We start from the raw sequence: 21,728 nt of genomic DNA on the forward strand, positions 1-21,728 counted from the left end.
AAAAAGATTTCATTCCCCTTCCTGATTTCTTCTATTTTTTGTCACACATTATTGCTTCTGGTTTAAAAGAAAATTGAACAGAAGACAAAGACAACTTGCGTAAACACAAAATACAGTTTTTACATGATCATTTAATTTATTGTAGGAAAAAAAGTTTCCCAACTCAAGTTGACCCCCTTAGTTACTCATTCAACCAATGAACCAAATTGAATTGCTAATTGGGTTCAGTTAAACTAGACACAATCAGGCTAGATTGCAGCCAGCCCTACGGACTGTACACGTCACTTAAATAGAACCTTTCCAGCAATGTGAAGTTGGCTGCAAGGTCTCAACAAAAGGCACAATACAGTATGCTTTGATCAAAAGAAATTCCAGTAGAGATTAGAAAAACATTTATTGAAACATTTCAGTCTTAAAAAGGGTTACAAAGCCATTTATAGGGCTCTAGGACTCCAGCAAACCACCTGAGAGTTATTATTGCCAAATGGAAACAACAGTCAAACATGGTGGTGGTAGTGTGGTGGTGTGCGGATAGTTTGATGCTTCAGGACCAATTCTGCTCTCTACCAAAACATCAGTCCATTACATTGTATCTGTAGCTCAAGCGCAACTGGGTTATGCAACGGTCTAAAGCACAAGATTCAAGTTCACATCTGAATGACTCAAAAGGAACAAGCTTAAGGTTTTGCAGTGGCCTAATCAAAGTCCTGACTTGAATAGAGTCGAGGTGCTGCAGCAGGACATTAAACAGACAGTTTCGACACGAAAGCTGATCCCCATTTATTGAAAGGAGGTGTTTGGTTGCAGATGTTGCTGCTAAATGTGACACAACCAGTTATTAAGATTTGGAGGACAAATAATTTTTCACATAGGCGATATAAGTGTTGCATCATTTTTTGTCCTTCAATAAATGAAATGATCATTTAAAAACTATTTTGGTTCACTCAGGTTGTTTTCTCTTACATTCAATTTTGTGTGAAGATCTAAAACAATGCAATGAAATAAATACACAAAGAGAGAAGAAATCAGGAAGGGGTAAAAAATGTTTTCACATTACTGTACATATTTTCTGGGCACAAGTGGAGTTCAAAAAAAGTCTGTTTATGCTTAAAACCGGGCCTAACGCCCTACTCAACTTTAGCCCATTGTTAAAACACTAAAAATACATATATGGGAAGTGCTACGCAAACAAATGCAATAACTGGGACTTGGGAAGAAGATTCCGTAAAATACATGGTTGGTGCAAAATCTAAAATAAACTAATTTTATAAAAGTGTGTTCAATGCAGAACACATTTGAATGTCATTGTGATCAGTATGAAATATAATACAAGCTATAAATAAATATTACTTTTGAACATATTGACTGGCACGGCCCCACTGGCAGCTCAGGATCCACCTCTGGCTTTTCTGGCTCTGGATCGACATACTGCAAAAGTAAACAAAGTCAGTTCTGTAAGAACTTTATAATCTACCGCACAGGTTCTCAAACTCGGCCATCAGGACCCCAAACAGTTAGTGTTTTCCAGGTCTCCTCACAGAATTGCAAGTGAAATAATCGACTCCACCTGTGTATCTTTTTGAAATGTATCAGTGAGTAATGACTACACCTGTGCACCTGCTAGGCGATCTGGAAAATGTGAACTGTGTGGGGTCCTGAGAACCACTGATGTACTGTAAGTCAGTGATACAAGGTTGGCCTCTTTAGTGTGAGGATTCTAAGTAACACTAATAGCCATTGCAAACTGAAAGGTCCAAAAACACAGCTTTTTGACATCACAAACCTATTTTACACATCTGAGCCCAATTTCATGGGGAATTGAAGGGCATTTCTGGCCAAGATGGAAGAGTATGGTGGTGTGCAAAGGTTTAATCAGCCTAATGGTGGGTATAAACTATCAGGTAACTTCTGCTGATCCAAAAAATGCTCCGATCTGACGGAGTAATTATCGGTTCAGGTACAGCCGTGGATACTGAGCAATTTTTAGCTCAGTGTGTACTTCTTCAGATCTCTTCAACAGGATTGGAAGGTCAGAAACAAGATAGTGTGCTCAGCACACCAGAACCCGACCTCCCGGTCAGACTGTTGCAGGAACAATTGAAGCCGTTTATTGGCTAACACCCCTGTATACCCACTATCCAATTGTTGGGCAGTTACTGTATTAGGTGATTGGCCTCATCATTGGCTGTGTACCTGGATAAAGAGAGGAGATGAGCAGATCGGAGGCATTCTTTACTGAATGCTGAATAGGCACAACAGTGCACTTACTTTTGTACCAGCATAAAGAGGTGGCAGGGCACATTCATATGGTCACTCCTCTGTTTTACAGGAGACAGCACAGCCTTTTCTTTTTCTACCTTTCACCGGGGCTTCTGCATCTTACAAATGCCAGAGATTATTATTTGAATGTGAAGCATTTTGCTCCTCTGATCCATGTAATGAAAATCGTTAAACACACAACAGTGACTCATGACATATGGGGAGAGATGTATTAACCTGGAGAAGGGATAAAGACATGATAAAGAAGTGATAAGTACAAGGTGATAACGCACCAGCCAATCATTGCGGATTTGAAAAATGACAGTTAGGAGCTGACTGGCTGGTGCGTTATCACCTTGCACTTATCACTGCTTTATCACTTCTTTATCCCTTCTCCAGGCTTAATACATCTGCCCCACAGTTCCAATGTCATGATTAATTTAAGGTACAAATGAAGCTAAATTAAGCAGTAATTTAAAAGAAAGACTTACAAGTTGACATTAATACAAGGCGTCGTCCTATAATGTTAGGAGGTAAAACTTTCACCACCATGCACATATTCAGTTTTATTTGCATATCTAAAACAACTAGATACTGTAGTGTCAGTAGCGGATCTTGCCACGGGCAAGCAGGACTTTTGCCCGGGGCGCCGCCTTCCAGAGGGCGCCGCACCATGGCAAGATCCGCCACTGTGCCCCCCGCAGTGCCCCTCCCCCCCCCCTGCTGGTCCCCCGCCATGAAGGGAACCAGACACTATGCGTCTAGTTTCCCTTCGTGGAGAGAAGCTGTGCGGTGCGCGATGACGTCATCGTGCACCACACAGCATTGTGGCACAGACGCTAGGGGTCATAATTGACCTCTAGTGTCTATGCATCCGAGGAGAGGAGCGGCGCCGGTGGAGGTCTGTAACGGTCTGGAATCAGGAGCGGGGTTGTAAGTATACTTTTTTTTTCTTTTCTTTCAGTGGCGCTACAAATGGGGGCGTAACTGACCATGCCCCCATATTAAGCCATGCCCCTAACGTTTTGCCCGGGGCACCACAAGGACAAGAACCGGCCCTGTGTAGTGTACATATTTATATCCAGAAGCAGGAAAATGGGCGTGCAGCTTAAAATGCTCTTGTTGGACACGTAGGTGCATTTGCACACATAAAAATGCATTGCGGAGTGGGTCCACAGATTTTTCTGTTTCTAAATGACCCTGCGTTTCAATTACATTTCAGTTCATGTGCAAACAGTTTTCATATGAGATAACTATTGCATATTCCTCACATCATTACTCATAATGTTATCCTGCATCCCAGAGCTACTGTATCTTGAAACATGTTTTGTTATTTCTTTTTGCAGAAATTAACTAGAAGAAAAAGAGAAATGTAAGGCAGATATAATTAAAAATGTGTGGTTCTGATCATAGAGACATATATGTGGATATCCCTTATTATAGAACTTATGGTTTGGGCCTACAACTGGATTCCAATAATATGCTTTTGGGTTACCATTAATGTGAAATGTACTATTTATTAATTAATGAATTAATTGATGCAAATGCATTATTTTAGTAATTTGCTCCATTTAGGCCTCACAACAGTGACACACTGACACCAATTGTAGATGCTAGCAAAAATGAGTGCTGAATTCTTTCCAGCTCAATAAACAGTATAATCTCCACTCCAAGTTTATACCTATACTTTTGTTTAGACTCACAGCTTCCCCTATTACTTTAGGATGCAGTACTGTAGTAGAAAAAGGGAGATGTATTAAAGTAATGTCACCAGCGGTTGGCTTTGTACTATCATACTTTAGATGTACTATAAGCAAAAGTGATTTGCTGCTCTGTCCTCATCTTATCCCTGTAACCAGAAGGGGCATCATTTCACAAAGGGCTGTTTCTGTCCTGAAACCGACAATTATCAGATATACTGTAAATTACATGGTCGGTGGTGTTCCCAGAGTCAGTGGTTTACAGTTTATACAAAAAGGGTAAAAAAAAGACTCTTTTTGGGGCACGCTTAAAAAGGTAGATAAAACTTTACTTTTTTATCTATCTTTGCAAGCGTGCCCCAACAAAGAGTCTTTCTTTTACCCTTTTTGTATAAACTCATTTTATCCCTGCCAATCTGATCGCTATCCATGGCCTGCCCTATGGCAACAGGGTATCACACTGGTCTCCTCTTACTGTAAGGGTAACATTTAGTATTACAGGATAGATTATTGCTTGGTTTCATCAGAAGTCCAACTTGGAGACCTATATTGTACCCCCTCTGTGTGATACAACGGGCGTTGCCACAGTGCTAATATTCCAAGATAGATTATCCCTCCATCCACCAATGTGACTGTAAGAATATGACCTGCATAAACTATGTCATTTCTTGTCTGAGCAATTAAACTTTCATAAACCAAGTGCTAAAATAGAACGTAGTGGAAATAATTTTATTTATTTTAGTTATATAGATTTGACATCAACCCCTAATAATATGGTGTCCATGACCTTGTTTTGCACTAAGAATATTGTTGCTCTCAACTGACCATGGGGGATGTGGTTGGTATCCCGACAATTACAATGCCGGCGGTCAGAAGACTGCAGCCATAATCCTGACACTTGTCAGAATCCCGACACCAAAATGTCGACAGTCAGATTTCCGAAGATAAGTATACTGGGGAGAGTTAGGCTGCAGAGGGGAGGTTAGGGTTAGGCACTAGGGGGAGGGTTAGGTAGCGGGAGAGGAGGGTTAGCATTGGTGTTTCTATCATGGGTGCAATGTGTGCGGTGCACACGGGCCCCTGGGTCCAGGGGGGCCCCACACCGCACACACTGGACCCATATTTTAGTACTCACCTCTCCGGAGTCCAGCGTCGGGTGCTGCAGCCGCCTCCATCGCGCAAAAAATCCACTTTAAAATTACCACCGTGCATGCGCACTTTGAATTTTGTCTCCGGAACATGGTGGGCGCCATGTTTCCGTAGACTTGCGCATGCGCAGTAGGCTCCGGCACAGTGTCGGAGCCTACACCGCTGTGGAGAGGAGGGGGGTCCACCCAGAGTATGCACACGGGCCCCTTACTCGCTTAAGAAGGTTAGGGTTAGGCTGCTAGAGGGGAGGGTTAGGCTGTGGGGAGGGAGGGTTGGGGATAGGGTAAGTGATAGGGTTAGTTTACTTCCTAAGAAGTGTTATGATTCTGACTGTCTGGATGCCGCTGTCGGTATTCTGACCCTAGACATCCAGACTGTCGGGATCCTGTACCCAGCCCAAACATGGCAGTTTCCTTTTACATACAGTAAGGCCCATATATATTTAGATACCAACACAATTTGTCATTCTAGTTGTTTACCAAAACATATTAAAGTTACAATGATATAAAGAGAACTAGAAAGACGGTTGTTGAGTTGGGTGCACTATGGTATAATGGTTTTAAAGTCAAGACTATTAGCTGTAATGTGAGGATTTTCATATCTAAATTGGAGTAATGGTTTAGGAATTTAGATGTTTAATATGTAGCCAACTCTCTTTTTCATGGGACCAAAAGTAATTGGACAATCGACTCAAAAACTGTTTCATGAAGAGGTCTAGGCTATTAATTTGTAATTTCTTTATCAATTAAGCAGGCAAATGGTTAGGAGTTGATTTCCAGTGTGGCATTTGCATTTGGAAGCTGTGGCTGTGAACCCACAGAATGGGGCTAGAAAATCAAAAGAAATCCATGAGATATAGCTGGAACCTTAGGAGTGGCCAAATCAACAGTTTAGTACATTTTGAGACAAAAAGGATTTACTGGTCAGCTCGGTAGTTCAAAAAGTCTTGGACTAATTCTGAAGACCACAGTGGTTGATGAAAGCAGGATCCTTTACTTGGTAAAGAAAAACACTTCACAACATCCAGCTAAGTGAAGAACACTCTACATGAGGTAGGGATATTATTATCCAAGTCTACCATTAAGAGAAGACTTCATGAAATAAAATACAGAGGGTTCACCACAATGTGTAAACCATTCATAAGCCTCAAAAATATAAAGTCAGCCCAATTCTGCAGCATCCTTTGACAGATGAAACGAAGATCAACCTGCACCACAATGATGGAGATAAGAATTTATGGAGAAAGCTTGGAATGGCTCATAATCCGAGCATACCACATCTTCTATAACACATGGTTGAGGCAGTGTGATGGCATGTTCTTGCATGGCTTCCAATGACACTGGGTCACTAGTGTTTATTGATGATGTGACAGAAGACAGAAACAGCAGGATGAATTCTCAGGTGTATTGAGATATACCGTATGCTTACAATCAGTCAAATTCTGCAAAGTTGATTTGACAGTATGCAAAAGCAATTCAGGAGTTTTTTAAGGCAAAAAAGTAAAAAATTCTTCAATGGCCGCAAACAAACAACAACTGAAGTAAATGTCTGGAAAACTATAACAAAGGAGGAAACCCAGCATTTGGTGATGTCCACGGGCTCCAGACTTTAGGCAGTCATTGCCTACAAAGGATTCTTAACAAAGAATTAAAAATGAACATTTTATTTATGATTATCTTAGTCGGTCCAATTACAATGAAACCCCTTTAAATAAAGCTGAAACTCTTCACTTCACAAATCAATTGTGGTGGTTTACAGAGCCAAAATTAGGAAAATTGTGTCAGTGTCCAAATATATATGAACCAAACTGTAGCTAAAAAAAATACATAATAAATAGGAGCTTAATAAATAACAGGGTGCTACAGTATGGTTCCAAATGTAGAGAGAATAAGACAATTAGATTCTAACCATACTATTTAGAAAAAGAAAGCGCACAGCACCATTTCTGTTTATTAGAGATGCGTATTAATGCGGCACACGATGCAGAACACCACCTGCTGTTTACCTCTGTAGGTTCGATTGTAATTGGCTTTCCACTATCAGAGCAAATGGTTTCTATCAGCTCCTGTACAATCAGAGGGAAGTCATCGAATGAGCTGACAAAGAAGATATTATCCAGATTACGGTGCATCATGATACTTCTCAGCTCATCAATATCTGCAGCACCAACACCCACAGCAATCATACGGATTCCTGAAAAAAAATGTAAAGTCACACACAGACCTCATGCAAAAATATTATTGTACCAAGCAGACATACAAATTATAAAGACAAATTTAACTATATACCAAATTCCAATTCTGGGAGCTCTGCATATTAAACGTAATTTAGAAAAAACTGTCACAACTGTTCGGACACTTCAAGGCTAAAGGGTAGATTTACTATCCGTCAAAGCTGCTAGTTTTAAAAGGCAAAAGGAAGTACTGCTAAATCAGGCTTGTATAGCATTCATTTCTATTGTCGCTATTACTAATGTCAAAACTGTCAATAACTGACATCAGTAATAAACCGACAAATATAAATCTATAACTGCAAAATCAGAAAAACTGGTATAGCATAATTATTTATATAGCACCACCTTATGCAGTGATGTACAGAGAATATTTTATCATTCATATCAGTTCCTATCCCATTGAAACTTACACTCTAAACACACACACATCCTTTTTTGTCAGATGCCAATTAACCTGTCCGTATGTTTCTATAGTGTAATATTTTCTGATTTCATCAGTCAGAAAATGGGTGGCATTTATATTGTTACTTTTGTATTTTATTGTAGTACAAGCTTTTGCATGTGCTTTAGAGAAATGTGAACAATGTGCACATTAACAGCCGATTTTGGGGTATATTTTATAAGAGTCGGGTCCATCCCGACAACCCCTATTCAAAAGAGCGGCCAAATCCGACTGTCGGATTTGGCCGCTCCCGTTGTCATGTCCTGCTGCTGCTGCTGTCAGCAGCGGGGGAAGCTGTCAGCGGCGCCGGGGGAAGGGAGCTGTCTGCGGCACCGGGAGGAGGTGATGTCTGCGGCATCGGGAGGAGGTGATGTCTGTGGCATCGGGAGGAGGTGATGTCTGCGGCGCCGGGGGGAAGGAGAGATGTCTGCGGCACCAGGGGGGGGGGGGAGCAGCGGAGGAGACGGAGCGGGCGGGGGAGGAGAGGAGGAGACGGGGGAGCAGCGGCTGCAGCAGTGTAACAGGCAGCGTCCACCTGACTCCAGCAAGCGGGACCTCGCTTGCTGGTGCCGGGTGGACGCTGCCGCTGGGTTCCTGCTCTCCCCGCTGCTCCCCCGTCTCCTGCTCTCATCTCACTCATCTCAATCCGACTTTTTTTTTAAAGTCGGATTGAGTTTGTTGGAAACAGGGCTAAAACCTGTCGGGTTTGGCCCCGCTTCCGACAATGCACGCTGATCGGCGGCTTCACGTGCATTCCAACAGAATTCTGTCAAGTCAGGAATAAATGGGGCCGTAATGAGTAGGTTGGAACCCCTTCCGACCTAAAACTGTTGTAAACTGCCGTCTTTTTCGACTTCGACCATGTCACTGGAAAACCTTGTGCTTGTCATTCCAACTGTCGACACTCATATCAACACTGTGAATGTCGACATTTTGCATGTCAAACCTAATGTCTATGTGGACAGAACATTTGGACATTCTGGTGTTGACATTCCCCAGGCTAGAGGAAAAGATAACATACCCTGCTGAGGAGTAGACTCGGGACAGGAGTAGTATCTGTCACACAATATACATTTACACCCCTGTCTTTGCAGAGACGACACAAGTTGGGTGACTACCACGTTTTGTTTCCACTTTTGAAGTTTGAAAATGTTGCTATATTGTGATCCAGATTGTCTGGAAAGATTTCCTTTGCAGCTGCACCTAACCTCAATGAACAGATAAGCCTATTCATTGCCATTCATTTGGAATGTTTCCAGGCCTTACCCCATCAGTTGGTTTGATATGGGGAAGGAAAAAGCATGATGATATCAGATAAGCCTAGTCAACAAGAATGTCAAATGTACATTTTATAAACGCTCCTTTGTTCTGTATTAGATTTTATATACTGTATGTGTGTATATACATTTTACACACTACTGTACAATCCCATGAGCTTTTTCAAACAAATCTTTATATACATGTAGATATGAGGTATTAACCAAATAATAAACAGAAACTCCAGAGTCCATTAGTATACAGTTGAAGGAGAGAAACACAGAAAATATTGGGCAGGTACATACTACAGATGTAGCCATGCTCATCATTGCTGCAATGCAGCATGATGCAACACGACTTGCTGCATAGCATGCCAGCTGCAACTATTCACATCCGTGATCACCGGCTACGAATAGTCACAACCTGTCACGCCATGCAGCATACCGTGATATGACGCAACATGCCGCAGCGCAGTAAGATGAGCATGGCTACATCTGTATGTTTGATTACAATTATTAGAAATGGTAAACCATAAAGAAATATATTACCTAAAGCATGAGCCACTCTGGATGGCTGTATAACACTGTCCCGTGATCTTCCATCAGTAACCAGAACTATCAGGTGAGGAGATGAAGGCCTCATCCCTTGAGACACTTGAAACATCTCTTTCAGAACATGGCCAATGCCTCGACCTTAACAACAAATGTACAAAAACTGTTATACAACACACATTTCCAGAAGTTTCTTCTACTCTGTAAACCTAGGTCTTGATCATAATCAGTCCATAAAGCCTGTTACTGGCACTGCACAATTAACATTGTTTCATTGGAGGACAAACTCTCCTTCACAATAACATGTATACTGACCTGTATTGGTATTGCCTCCAAAATATGGCATGTTTCGAATGGCCTTCAAGATTGAGTTCCTGTCTTTGTGATGGTTTAAGTGAAATTCTGTTCTCGGTTCTTCACTGTACTGAACAACAGCAATCTAACAAACGAAAAGTATTACTCATCTGAACTTATCCGAATTCATGTTTGTAAGTAAAGCAAAAAAAAGCAGGCAACTAGACAACACCATGTTGCACTGCAGATGGGGCAGATGTAAAGTGTTCAGAGAGATTTTGATTTGGGAATTACAGGACAGAGGTGAAGGTGGCCATTTTGTAGATGTAACCAGTATGCAGATCATTTGCTAGTAAATAATGATGTCAAGACCATGGCCGGGATGTAATGGGAGCTGATAATGCCACCTGGAAAATTATCGCACCACATTGAACATTATAAGTGTGCGTCTAATTCCCGGAACTCGGGCAATATTTTCAGACCAACCAAAATGCATCTTTTAATTTAGGAGGTCCACAGTGTCGGAGAAAGTCACTCATTGGCCGCCAAAAGCCCAGTGATTAAAGCAACACACATACTAAAATAAAACCCAGTCATCCAGGACGCATAGGCAGCTTAAGCGGATTTAAATGATATGCGGCATGCCTATATTCTGTGTGTAATAACAACTGTATCTACATTCAATATGTTATGCTACAGTTTATTCCAGCCAAACACTGTAACATAACTAGGAATGCCGATACAGTCACAATTACACACTGAATATAGCCATGCCGAATATCATTTAAATCAGCATAAGCTGCCTGTGCATCCTATTACATCCATTTGTGCATCATACACATTTTTCTGTGCAAAATATGCAAAAATGACATGTACACTACATGGACTATTTTTACTGATCAAAGTTTTTTTTCTTCTGTGTCATAATGTCTAGAAACATGTTTACATATTTTTATTGCAAATGTGCATGAAAAGTGTATTTATAATGGATTTTCAACATTTTTGTAACCAACTCAGCCAAAACGCCACCTCTAAATTCTTTGAGAGTTTTAGTGCTGTTTTGTGTCCGACTTGCAATATCAGACTCCATAACATTGGCCGAGTTGTATACTTAACACAGGCAAAACATCTGGATCCATTCTTCATAACAGATAAGCACTAAATTAATAGAGGTTAATAATATCTACGCACTGTGCTATACACATTTTTATGTGCTTTTCATCTCATAATAGTGATATTGAAAATCAGAGCACTAATTTGCCTGTTATGACAGGAGATAATAATGTGAAGAAGTACAGTGTCTCCATAATATTTCAAAGATAATGTTCTTTTACTGCTAAGTAATGCATTATTCTAACATCATTATTTTATCTAAGTAGTATAGCAGGGAGATGGAAAGGAAATGGTTTAGGCCTGCATTCAGTATTGCTGGCATATGTGATCATCAGTCTTATTTGTGAGTGTGGCAGTCAGTGTAACAATGTATCATGTTTTTGAGTTACTCCCGGCCAGCGCACGACGTGCCTGTGCAATGCGGTGCATACGCATGCACAGTTTTGCCGAGAATTAACCTGATCGCAGCGCTGCAAAAAGTTGCTAGTGAGCGATCAACTTGCAATGAGGGCCCACATGCACTGCAGGGGAAGCAGATATAACATGTGCAGAGAGAGTTAGATTTGGGTGGGGTGTGTTCAAACTGAAATCTAAATTGCAGTGTAAAAATAAAGCAACCAGTATTTAGCCTGCACAGAAACAAAATAACCCATCCAAATCTAACTCTCTCTGTACATATTATATCTGCCTCCCCTGCAGTGCACATGGTTTTGGCCAACTGCTGTCAAATTTGCTGCTGCGATCAACTCAGAATTACCCCCTAATTTCATACATATACTGTACACATGTGTGGAACCCCTTGCGATATATATCCTTGATGCCCGGTAAAAAAATGCTCTGCTCCTGGACATTTATCAAAGAGACATAATCCCTTTAACACTCACTGTCAGTGGGAAACACCACTCTTAAGCAACATCAGAGCTTTGTAAGAATCTCCTAAATAGCAGTGAGCATACATAACCTATAAGGGAAGGTCAAGCACAACTCTGGCTGAATTACAAGTGTGGGAGTTATCATCACGCCATAAGTGTCTGCATTATTTCACAAGTCTTCAGTGGACAATTACTTTACATCTTAACAATGGCGTGTAAATCACATGCATATTAGGAATGTGAGTCCGGATCAATACTGTGAACTGCACCTAATGTATCAAGTTGAGGTACAGCTTCTAACGTGGATGTGATTTGTAACTTAATTTTATTAATTTATCTATTTTGTATATTATACTTTTTATATTATTTTAATTGTAATTAAAGATTTATAACAACGATCTTACCTGTGCCCCTTGGGGTCCGATTCTGGGAAAATATGACACTATTCTATAGAGGAAATCTTTCACTTTGTTAAAATTACTGGGCCCAATGCTGGAGGATTCATCCACAAGGAAGACTATGTCAGCTTTCAGCTTCACACAAACTACAGAGAGGTAAGAAATTATTTAGTAATTGGTCACTGGCAATAATAATAACAACAGAAACTCTCTGATGTAGAAATACAACACATTTATATAGTTATTACATTTTACTTTTGCCTATAGTGGTCAGCGGTGGGGATGCGGTCAAGATGCCGCCGGCCGTAATCCTGGCGGTCGAAATACCGACGCCGCAATCCCGACCGCCACAATCCCGACATATTCTCCCTCCATGGGTGTCCACGACACCCATAGAGGGAGAATATAATAGTGTGCCCGCAGCGTGGCAAGCGAAGCGAGCCCGCAAGGGGCTGCGTTCCGCTCGCCACCCCTGTCGGGATTGTGTGGTCGGGATTCCGGCGTCGGGATTTCGACCGCCGGGATTCCGGCCGGCGGCATTTAGTACTGATCCCCAGCAGTGTAGTGTATACACTGATGTTACTGAAAAAGTATTTTAGCAACAGATGCCCCAGTGAAAGGGGAACAATGTTACCCTGTCCTGGTCATGCAAAGGACTATTATTTATTCTGTCTACAACTGTACATTTGTCAGTATGTGATTAGTTTGTGTACAATATTTGCCAATCTCATTAACGTCTGAAATGGTAATTAGAGGTATACTGAATTATTTAGATATATTTACTGGGCTGAGAAACAGTTGTTTCTCTAAATGCAGGGCTGGTAGATTTGGAGACCCTTGTCAGTGTAGTCGGACGAGGATGGTCGACAGGTCTTATTGTGGTTGTTCTTTCAATTGGTGTTGTCTGCTTAGGCCCGGTAGTGATGGGAGCAGGGTTCACAGGTTTCCTCGCTGGTCCAGCTGCAGAAGTAATATTGGAAACGATCAAGATAACCAGCAGCGCATTGTTTGTTTGTATACATACTTCCAATTTAAATCCTTTAGAACAACTCTATGGTCCCAAATCAATAGGACACTGTAGAGGCCCTCTAAGCACATTTCCTATTGCAATTTAGTTGGACCAATATGCCATACATAAATAAGTAGGAAGTCTTACATATGGTTTGTGTAATGACTTTCTCAGGTCCTTCCATCTCCCCAAAAAGTGGTTTTATTGAAAAAATATATGTTCTACCAAACTGTAATCCACTGAGCCGGAATGACCTGTAGGACGCCGCCAGCTGTTCCACAGAGGAATCAGGTACTGTGGAAATAAACACATTCACAAGTTTCAAAAGATTCCTCTATTTTCATGATGGTTTTAGACAAGAGGTACATTTCCTTCAAGCATTTCAGTTATCGTTTTGAAAACACGCAAGACTATTACATTGCTGTTCATAGCCAGAGTAGGCCATCATGCACAAATACATAACATGATAACATGACACTATACTCCCCAGAATCCTGAACATCAGAGGTGTCTGTCACTCATAAAATTGGACAGGCCATCCCAAGGAACAAATGACGTTCTACAATGATCATTGTACATGTGACTTTGTTATTCTTTGTCATTTCCATACTCAGGTAAGTCTGATGTGTTTTAGGATATTAGTGGAGGCTTTAAACCTTGGGTTATTTACAGGCACCTGAGAGGTACTAATGACCACATGTGCACATTAGAGGCAGGCCTATGCTGATAGAGAATCATTTTAAGAGTCCCTTACTCAAACTACAAGCTTTGCACTCCCGGACTGCAAGTCTTCCACTCCGAGACTGCAAGCCTTCCACTCAGAGACGGCAAGTCTTCCACGACGAGACTGCAAGTCTTCCACGACGAGACTGCAAGTCTTCCACTCCAAGACTACAAGTCTTCCACTCCAAGACTCCCACTCCAAGGCTACAAGCTTGGCTGTTTGGCATGCCTGAAGCCACAGTGCATAAGGACACATCTGTATGTACTCTATGGTGTTTGTTGCTATGCTGTCTGTACTGTATGGAGGCCATGGATGCTGTATGTATTGCAAGGCTGTGACATCTATGCTGTCTGTACTGTATGGAGGCCACATGGATGCTGTATGTATTGCATGGCTGTAACAGGACCAGTATAGTTTGCAGATGGACGGGATGCCAGTTGCCAGTATACCGACAGCGGCATCTTGGCCATCAGAATCCTGACAGCCCCCCATTGATGTCCCTAACCCTCACCTTTTCTCTACCCTAACCCTCCCTTGGGGGTACCTAACCCTCCCTTGGGGGTACATAACCCTAACCCTCCCCGGTGGTGCCTAGCCCTCACCCTCCCCGCTAGGTGCCTAACCCTAACACTCCCTTCCCTGCTTGATTCCTAACCCTAACCCTCCCCACTTGATGCCTAACCCTAAACCTCCCCCTCTTATGGCCTCAACCTAATCCTCCCTCCCAGTTCCCTAACCCTAACCTTCCCGCCCCTGATCACTAATGCTAACCTACCTTCTCCTGCCTAAACCTAACCTCCCCCCACCCTACGGCAGGACGCCAGCGCGTTCCGCTGTGAGGGCGTTCGGGATGCCAGCTGTCGGTAATGTGGCACCGGCATCCCGAGCGGCGTCGGTAGGTTGACGATGGGATCATGTCCTCCCTCGGGATCCCGGCATCGGTATATTGACCGCCGGGATCCCATAAATTGGGATGCCAACTGCTTCCCGCTGTAACATCTATGCTGTCTGTACTGTATGGTGGTCACATAATGTAGATGCTGTTTGTGCTGTATGATGGTCATGTGGATTTTCTCTATATTACATCTAGGGCAAATGGTTTTCTACTACTTTCAGGGTTTTTTTTCCAGTCCTATAGTACTTTCAGTTCCCAGTTTGCCCCAGTGGTCGGCCCCATCCTCTTTGCCTATGCAAACTTTTGCTCATCTGCAAATTCTATCCCAAAATAAAAAATGAATGTACATAATCACACTCATATATTGGTCTTGCTGTAAAGGCAAAACACTTTACCATAATAATTAGATTTATAACTGTCGTTTATGATGCATACTTACAGTATTATAGACAGTGCAGTCTCACCTGAAGCCAGCCTCCATGTTAAAAGATATGAAGATGCCCCAGTCACACCGGACCAACTCAGTAATGCGCTGTCCCCAGTCGTTTCTTTAACTTCAAAGGATTCCACTTTTGGTAGATCCACTATAGAACAAAACATAATGTCAAAAGTTAGGTACATTTAGAAGTAAGGCAATACAAAACATCCTTGGAATGGAATAACATCTTCCTGATTCACACATTACTAGGATAACTAAAAAGGAGTGCGGGAAAAGAAGCAAGTTAGGAATATAGAAAAATATATTCAAAAATATAATCATATATGTTCCAAAAATGATTGTTTATTCTACACTTATAGTTGAAAGAGATTATAAACATTATTAGGATTAAATTAAATTAGGAATACATTTAATAACAGCAATAATCTTCTAGACAATTTAAAAATATATCATTTTGTGATGATTACACTATAGATAAAAGAGGTATTAGCCACTATTTGTTACCTTATGTACTACATAGCTTAATACCTGTTTAGTTACTGGTTCCATTCCCCAGTTCCCATTCCTTTAGGGAACAAAATGTTTTATAAAATGTATGTTCAAAGTATGTTTAAAATCATTGTACACATAACCATAGTACGCTATCCAAGAAAAAGAAACAACATTTAAAGGTAAAAGTGTTTTATGAAATTTTTTCTTTTTTTAATTCATCAAGAACTGATCTTTACTGGATTTCATAACGGGTTTAGATAAAATATATATATATACATACTGTACATACACACACACACACACACACACACACACACACACACACACACACACACACACTTATGAGCACTGCACCTCTTTCTGCATTGTTAATGCCCAGCTTTGTTTTAATGTTAAGGCTATATACAGTAAACACATTAATTTCCCATAGAGTAAGAATAGAACCTGTGGCGAGCTCAGCAAGCCCGCTGAGCTCGCCACAGGTTCTATTCTTACTCTATGGGAATCCCGTACCCAATATATATATATATATATATATATATATATATATATGTGTGCAAATACATGTACATATGATTAGCACATGCATATTCTTGCTAACTCACACGTTTTTGCTGTAAGAAGAACAGAACTTCCCTCTCGGTTTCCAATCATGGATGATACATAGATGTTGTAAGTGGCACTTTCCTTCAGGTTAGATAAGATGAAAAATGAAGATTCTGCAGGAACAATCTTTGATTCTCTAGCACCACCTAGAGGTATAATAAATATATTATTTTAAAATACGTTATGCTTTGCTATTCTTGAAAATCAATACATTTTTCTAATATCATTTGACTATGTATAGTTGTACAGCACCTAAATAATAATAATAATAATAATATATAAATGTATATCCATGTTTGGGGTATTTTTACTACGAGTTGATTTTGGGTCTATTTAAAATCGACCGGCATAGAACCAGCACCCCCACAAATTCAACTACAGTGTTTCTATTCCAAATAGTTCATTTACTAAAAGTCAATTTTAGTTCCATTTTAAAATCTGTAGGTTATGAGTTCTATTTGAAGTTCTAAATGTGTTCTATTCACTAAAACTCAACCTCCCAAATCAAACCAAAATAGACAAATTTCTACAAAAGCATTCCTATTAGCTAAAACAGGTCACATGCACTGTATTAACCAAAAATACCTTAATTCCTGTGCTAATTTCCATAGCCACAATTTCTTAAATCATTGTTGTGCCTTTAAACGTCATGATTAATGCAGCCTTAGTGCCCCACATGCTTCTCTCCCACATTTTACCCATCATATTGAGGTTTCAGACAATTCCACATGTTATAAAATTAAACAGTACTGTTTCTGATGGTTCTTTTGAAAATTATGATTTTGGGTCGATTTTTGGTTCTACTGAGCGTTTCCTATTGATCTCTATGGGAAGTACAGATGGTCTATTTGAAGTTCTATTTGCATGTGAAGTCGAATTTCTTGTGATTTTGAGAGGATTTGAATTCAGTTTTGCCTTTAGTAAATGCCAGATTGTCAAATGCACCAGCAAATCACCTCAAAATGGACTAAAACTGAAAAACGACCTTTAGTAAATATACCCCCTGGTGTCAAGTCTATGAAAGACAGTAGATTACAATACTAGAAGTCATTATTACCAATACCAAGCCAAATTATTAACCGAGTCGCTGCTGAGAGTTTTCTCACCCTTGTGCTGAGGTCATTTTTTTTTTAAATCAGGGTAATCCCTTCACAGTCTTATTGTATTCCCTGGAGGATGATCAACGCTCGTCATCCTCAGCCAAGGGCAGGACCATCTTATTTTTTCTTATTTTTTTTACTTTCTTTTGTTTAATTTTAATTTACGCAAAATACAAAGTACATACAGCAGTACATAAAAGTCATAATATAGTCACATTAGCCAATGTGTACAACACATAGGTCAGAGAATCATGATAAAATATCAGATTCCTGTCTTAATGGGCAGGGCCATCTTAACCTACAAGCAGATGCCCAGTCTCTCACAATTCTAGGGGCCTTCGAGCAGGGATGGGCTAAGCCAGAGGGCATCTGCTTCCTGCATTCTTGCCTTCTGTGCTTCTTTGGAGACAGGTAGAGAATGGTGCCTGGCCACTCTGGTTGTGAAGTATAACAAATCAGAGCAGCCAGGCAGCATTCTCTGCCTGCCTCCCAGGCTGTAGCCAGACACTGAATGGCTACTTGCTTATTGGTGGAAGGCTGGAGCAATCCAGCAATCAGAGTGCTAACAGCCATTCATTTTATGGAAACATGTGGAGAGATGGCGTGGGCCGCAGGAGTAGTAAGTTATGATTTGTTTTTATTCCGTGAATGGGTGGACAGCGGCTCCAGTGCACTGCTTTGCACAGGGCTTTCAATGCTGTTAACATGGCCTTAGCCAAGGGGGTTAAAGGGTGAAAAAAAGCCCTATTGTTGCCAATAACCAAAGTATTTTTTTGTATCTCACTATATATCAGAGGGGTACTTTCCAGCAACAGCACTGCTACTGGTACCCCTCATAGAGGCATTATATGAACCAACAAAATGTTTGTTTTGTTATCACCATCTGAAGAAAAGTCTTTAATGCACAAGTAAAGGCCAGTACTGACGGGAGAGATGTGTGCTGAGCGATCTTAACACAGACCGCTCAGCACACATCTCTCCCCCCGCTCAGCACAGCGCGATGTGTGTTGAGCAAGGGGGGGGGGGAGCCACTCACTTCACACAGCACTGAAGTGAGCAAACCGCTAGATTGAGCCTTCATGCAGACTCAATCTAGCACCGGCGATAGCATTGCTATCCCTGGAAGGCATACATACACACGATAGATCCATGCTTAAAATCTAAAGGGGGGTACACACGGAGAGATCCGTGCTTAAAATCTAAGCAATCTTGCTAGATTGCTTAGATTTTAAGCACGGATCTGCCGTGTGTATGCCCTCCAGCGATAGCGATGCGCGGCCCCGCGCATCGCTATCGCCGGTGCTAGATTGAGCCTGCATGCAGGCTCAATCTAGCGGGTCGCTCACTTCACCGTTGTGTGAAGTGAGCGGCCCCCCGTCGGCTTTCCCCCTCGCTCAGCACATCGTGCTGAGTGCTGAGCGGGGAGAGAGATGTGTGCTGAGCGGTCTGTGTTAAGATCGCTCAGCACACATCTCTCCCGTGAGTACCCCCCTTAAGCAATCTAGTCAGATTGCTTAGATTTTAAACATGGATCTCTCCGTGTTTACCCCCCTTAAGACAAAGAACTGATACTGAGCAAAATAAACAATAACTTTAACTAACAAAATAATATCTTTAATAAAATAATTAAAAAAATGCATTCTATTTATTACACTGATCTGTGTCAAGCATGAGGAGAGTAAATAATAATTGCTTTCATAATTATAGACATACACACCTATGATTTTCTCCCTGAAATACTAAAGCTGGAGAGATAATCTTATAGTGTGTATCCAGCTTAAGGCAGACTTAAAATATCTTAAGGGGCATACACACAGAGAGATCCGTGCTTAAATTCTAAGCAATCTGACTAGATTGCTTAGAAGTTAAGCACGGATCTCTCCGTGTGTATGCCCCACGGCGATAGCGATGCACGGCTCCGTGCGTCGCTATCGCTGGTACTAGATTGGCCTGCATGCTGGAAAAATCTAGCAGGTCGCTCATTTCTCCGCTGGGTGAAATGAGCGCCCCCCCACCCCTCGCTCAGCACACATCGCACTGTGTGCTGAGTGGGAGAGAGATGTGTGCTGAGCGGTCTGTGACAGATTGCTCAGCACGCATTTCTCCCTGTGTGTACCGGGCTTTACACACAATACAGTCCTGGGTAACCTTCACTAGGAATGTAGAAGTCCAACTTTTATCTTCCAAATGCACGAGATAACAATGTAACAAGATATTGGCAAACGTAACTAACTAGATGCTAATTCTGCTCCCGAAGAACAGGGCCGGCCCAAGCTTAATTTTTTTGGTAAGCAAATTTAGAATTTAGCGCCCCTTGATGGGATCAAATTTTAAAAGAGGTGTGGTCTCACAAGGAAGGGGTGTGGCAACACAATAGTACCCCCAGGGGTCCAGGGAGATTGTCAGTGACAGGGATAAAGTGCGTGACTGGATGGCAGAGGTGATGGAGATAGTGGGTGACTGAGGAGGCTGGGGTCACAGGGAGATAGTGGGTGCCATGTGCCCACAGTGCTAGATATGCCCCCACAGTGCCACATATGACCCCACTGTGCCAGATACAGATATGCCCCCACAGTGCCACATATGACCCCATTGTGCCAGGTACAGATATGCCCCCACAGTGCCACATATGACCCCACAGTGCCAGATACAGATATGCCCCCACATTACCATGTGCCCACAGTGCCACACATGACCCCACAGTGCCACACATGATCCCACAGTGCCAGATAAAGATATGCCCCCACAGTGCCACATATGACCCCACAGTGCCATATAGACATATGCCCCCACAGTGCTGCTCACCGTTTTGCTGCCTGTTTTCTTTGTGGAGATCGCAGCGCGCGCTTCTCCTGCCTGCCGCTCTGCCCCTCAGTCTGGTCTCTGGCGGTTACTGCAGCGTGTATATCTCAAATCAGGCGCCGGTCCGCGAGCTCTGATTGGATAACGAACCGGCACCTGATTTGAGTTATACACTCCACCGTCACTGTCGGAGACCAGACTGAGGGGCAGAGCGGCAGGCAGGAGAAGTGCGCGCTGCGCTCTCCACAAAGAAAACAGGCAGCAAAAGGAGAGGTGCGTGGTCCAGGCTGCCGGCGGCGCCTTCTTCACTGCGGCACCTTACCCATGTGCGTACCGCATGTAACGGGCGGGCCGGGCCTGCCGAAGAATGACAAAATGGTACATAGCTGCCAAATGAATGGCTTCTCCTGAAATATACTGGGCAAATATTTAAACTGACACATAAAAATAAAAGCATTGTGCCATGCTGCTCAAAAAAGTAAAATTGTAGTAACTGGATTGTCCATCCTGACATAACTAATTTTGACAAACCCAATATTACACACTTCTTGGAGACACCAAGAAAAAACTTGGTGTTAGGGTTGTGTTATATGCACTTTTATCCTTACAGTGGACACCATTAAGCACTCTCATTCTGATATTAATTACAATATGCACTTTAACCTGATATGTATTAGCCCTTTTGTCATTTATGCATTAATTTGTCCTCGCGGCAAATACATTATTGGCGAAACAAAAAGGCAATTTAAAGAGAGTATGCACTGCACAGGTCAGCGGTCCGAGCCACCATCCTTTCAGCACAGCATTTTGATACTTGTCCACATACCCTGGATAACGGACTTACTTCCCACATTCTGTGGGAGACTCCCGATTGATTGCGGAAACTCCCGCTGTCACAGATTATAAATCAAAACCCCTGTATTCTTTACTTATTATTATTATTACATTTTATTTATAAGGCGCCACATGTGTTTCGCAGCGCCGTACAAAGGACAGTACAGGGGAAAAAACATTGCATTACAGTAAATAAATAACAGAAATAGAGTACAGGTAACAAAGCACCACACATTCTCAAGACATAATACAGCTAAGATGTAAGTATTGAGGGAGTGATCATCGTACTACTAGAGGCTGGTGGCCATAGATTGAGATAAGCCTTTACTAGCAGGATAAAGATGGTCGTTGAGTAGGGGAGAGCTGTGAGTGAAATGTCTTGAGACAAGGGCTTAGATAACAAGAGGAAAGAGGGCCCTGCTCTGAAGAGCTAACAATCTAATGGGGAGGGGCGACAGACAGATGACAAGAGGTGCAGGCAAGTGGGAGGTAGCCTGATGGCAGTATGCAAGCAAAGCTGAGATGTTCACGGCATGACGCAGGGGGGTGGAGGCGCGGC

The 21,728-nt window shown here is 42.0% G+C and overlaps 1 protein-coding gene across 1 annotated transcript in view; it reads right to left on the reverse strand.

The window, feature by feature from the left end:
* The window catches only part of LOC134934577 (collagen alpha-1(VII) chain-like), an 817,258-nt gene that overhangs the window by 670,836 nt on the left and 124,694 nt on the right, over positions 1 to 21,728 (reverse strand). The window contains exons 18-26 of the mRNA XM_063929986.1: positions 16,433 to 16,579; positions 15,361 to 15,480; positions 13,425 to 13,571; positions 13,052 to 13,228; positions 12,275 to 12,414; positions 9,907 to 10,030; positions 9,589 to 9,732; positions 7,114 to 7,301; positions 1,351 to 1,428 (exon numbers count right to left, since the gene is read on the reverse strand). Coding sequence (XP_063786056.1) covers positions 1,351 to 1,428; positions 7,114 to 7,301; positions 9,589 to 9,732; positions 9,907 to 10,030; positions 12,275 to 12,414; positions 13,052 to 13,228; positions 13,425 to 13,571; positions 15,361 to 15,480; positions 16,433 to 16,579 — 1,265 coding nt within the window. The remainder of the gene's footprint in view (positions 1 to 1,350; positions 1,429 to 7,113; positions 7,302 to 9,588; positions 9,733 to 9,906; positions 10,031 to 12,274; positions 12,415 to 13,051; positions 13,229 to 13,424; positions 13,572 to 15,360; positions 15,481 to 16,432; positions 16,580 to 21,728) is intronic.

Source organism: Pseudophryne corroboree, chromosome 6 (genome assembly GCF_028390025.1).
Source record: "Pseudophryne corroboree isolate aPseCor3 chromosome 6, aPseCor3.hap2, whole genome shotgun sequence".
NCBI classification, from domain to species: Eukaryota; Metazoa; Chordata; class Amphibia; order Anura; family Myobatrachidae; genus Pseudophryne; species Pseudophryne corroboree.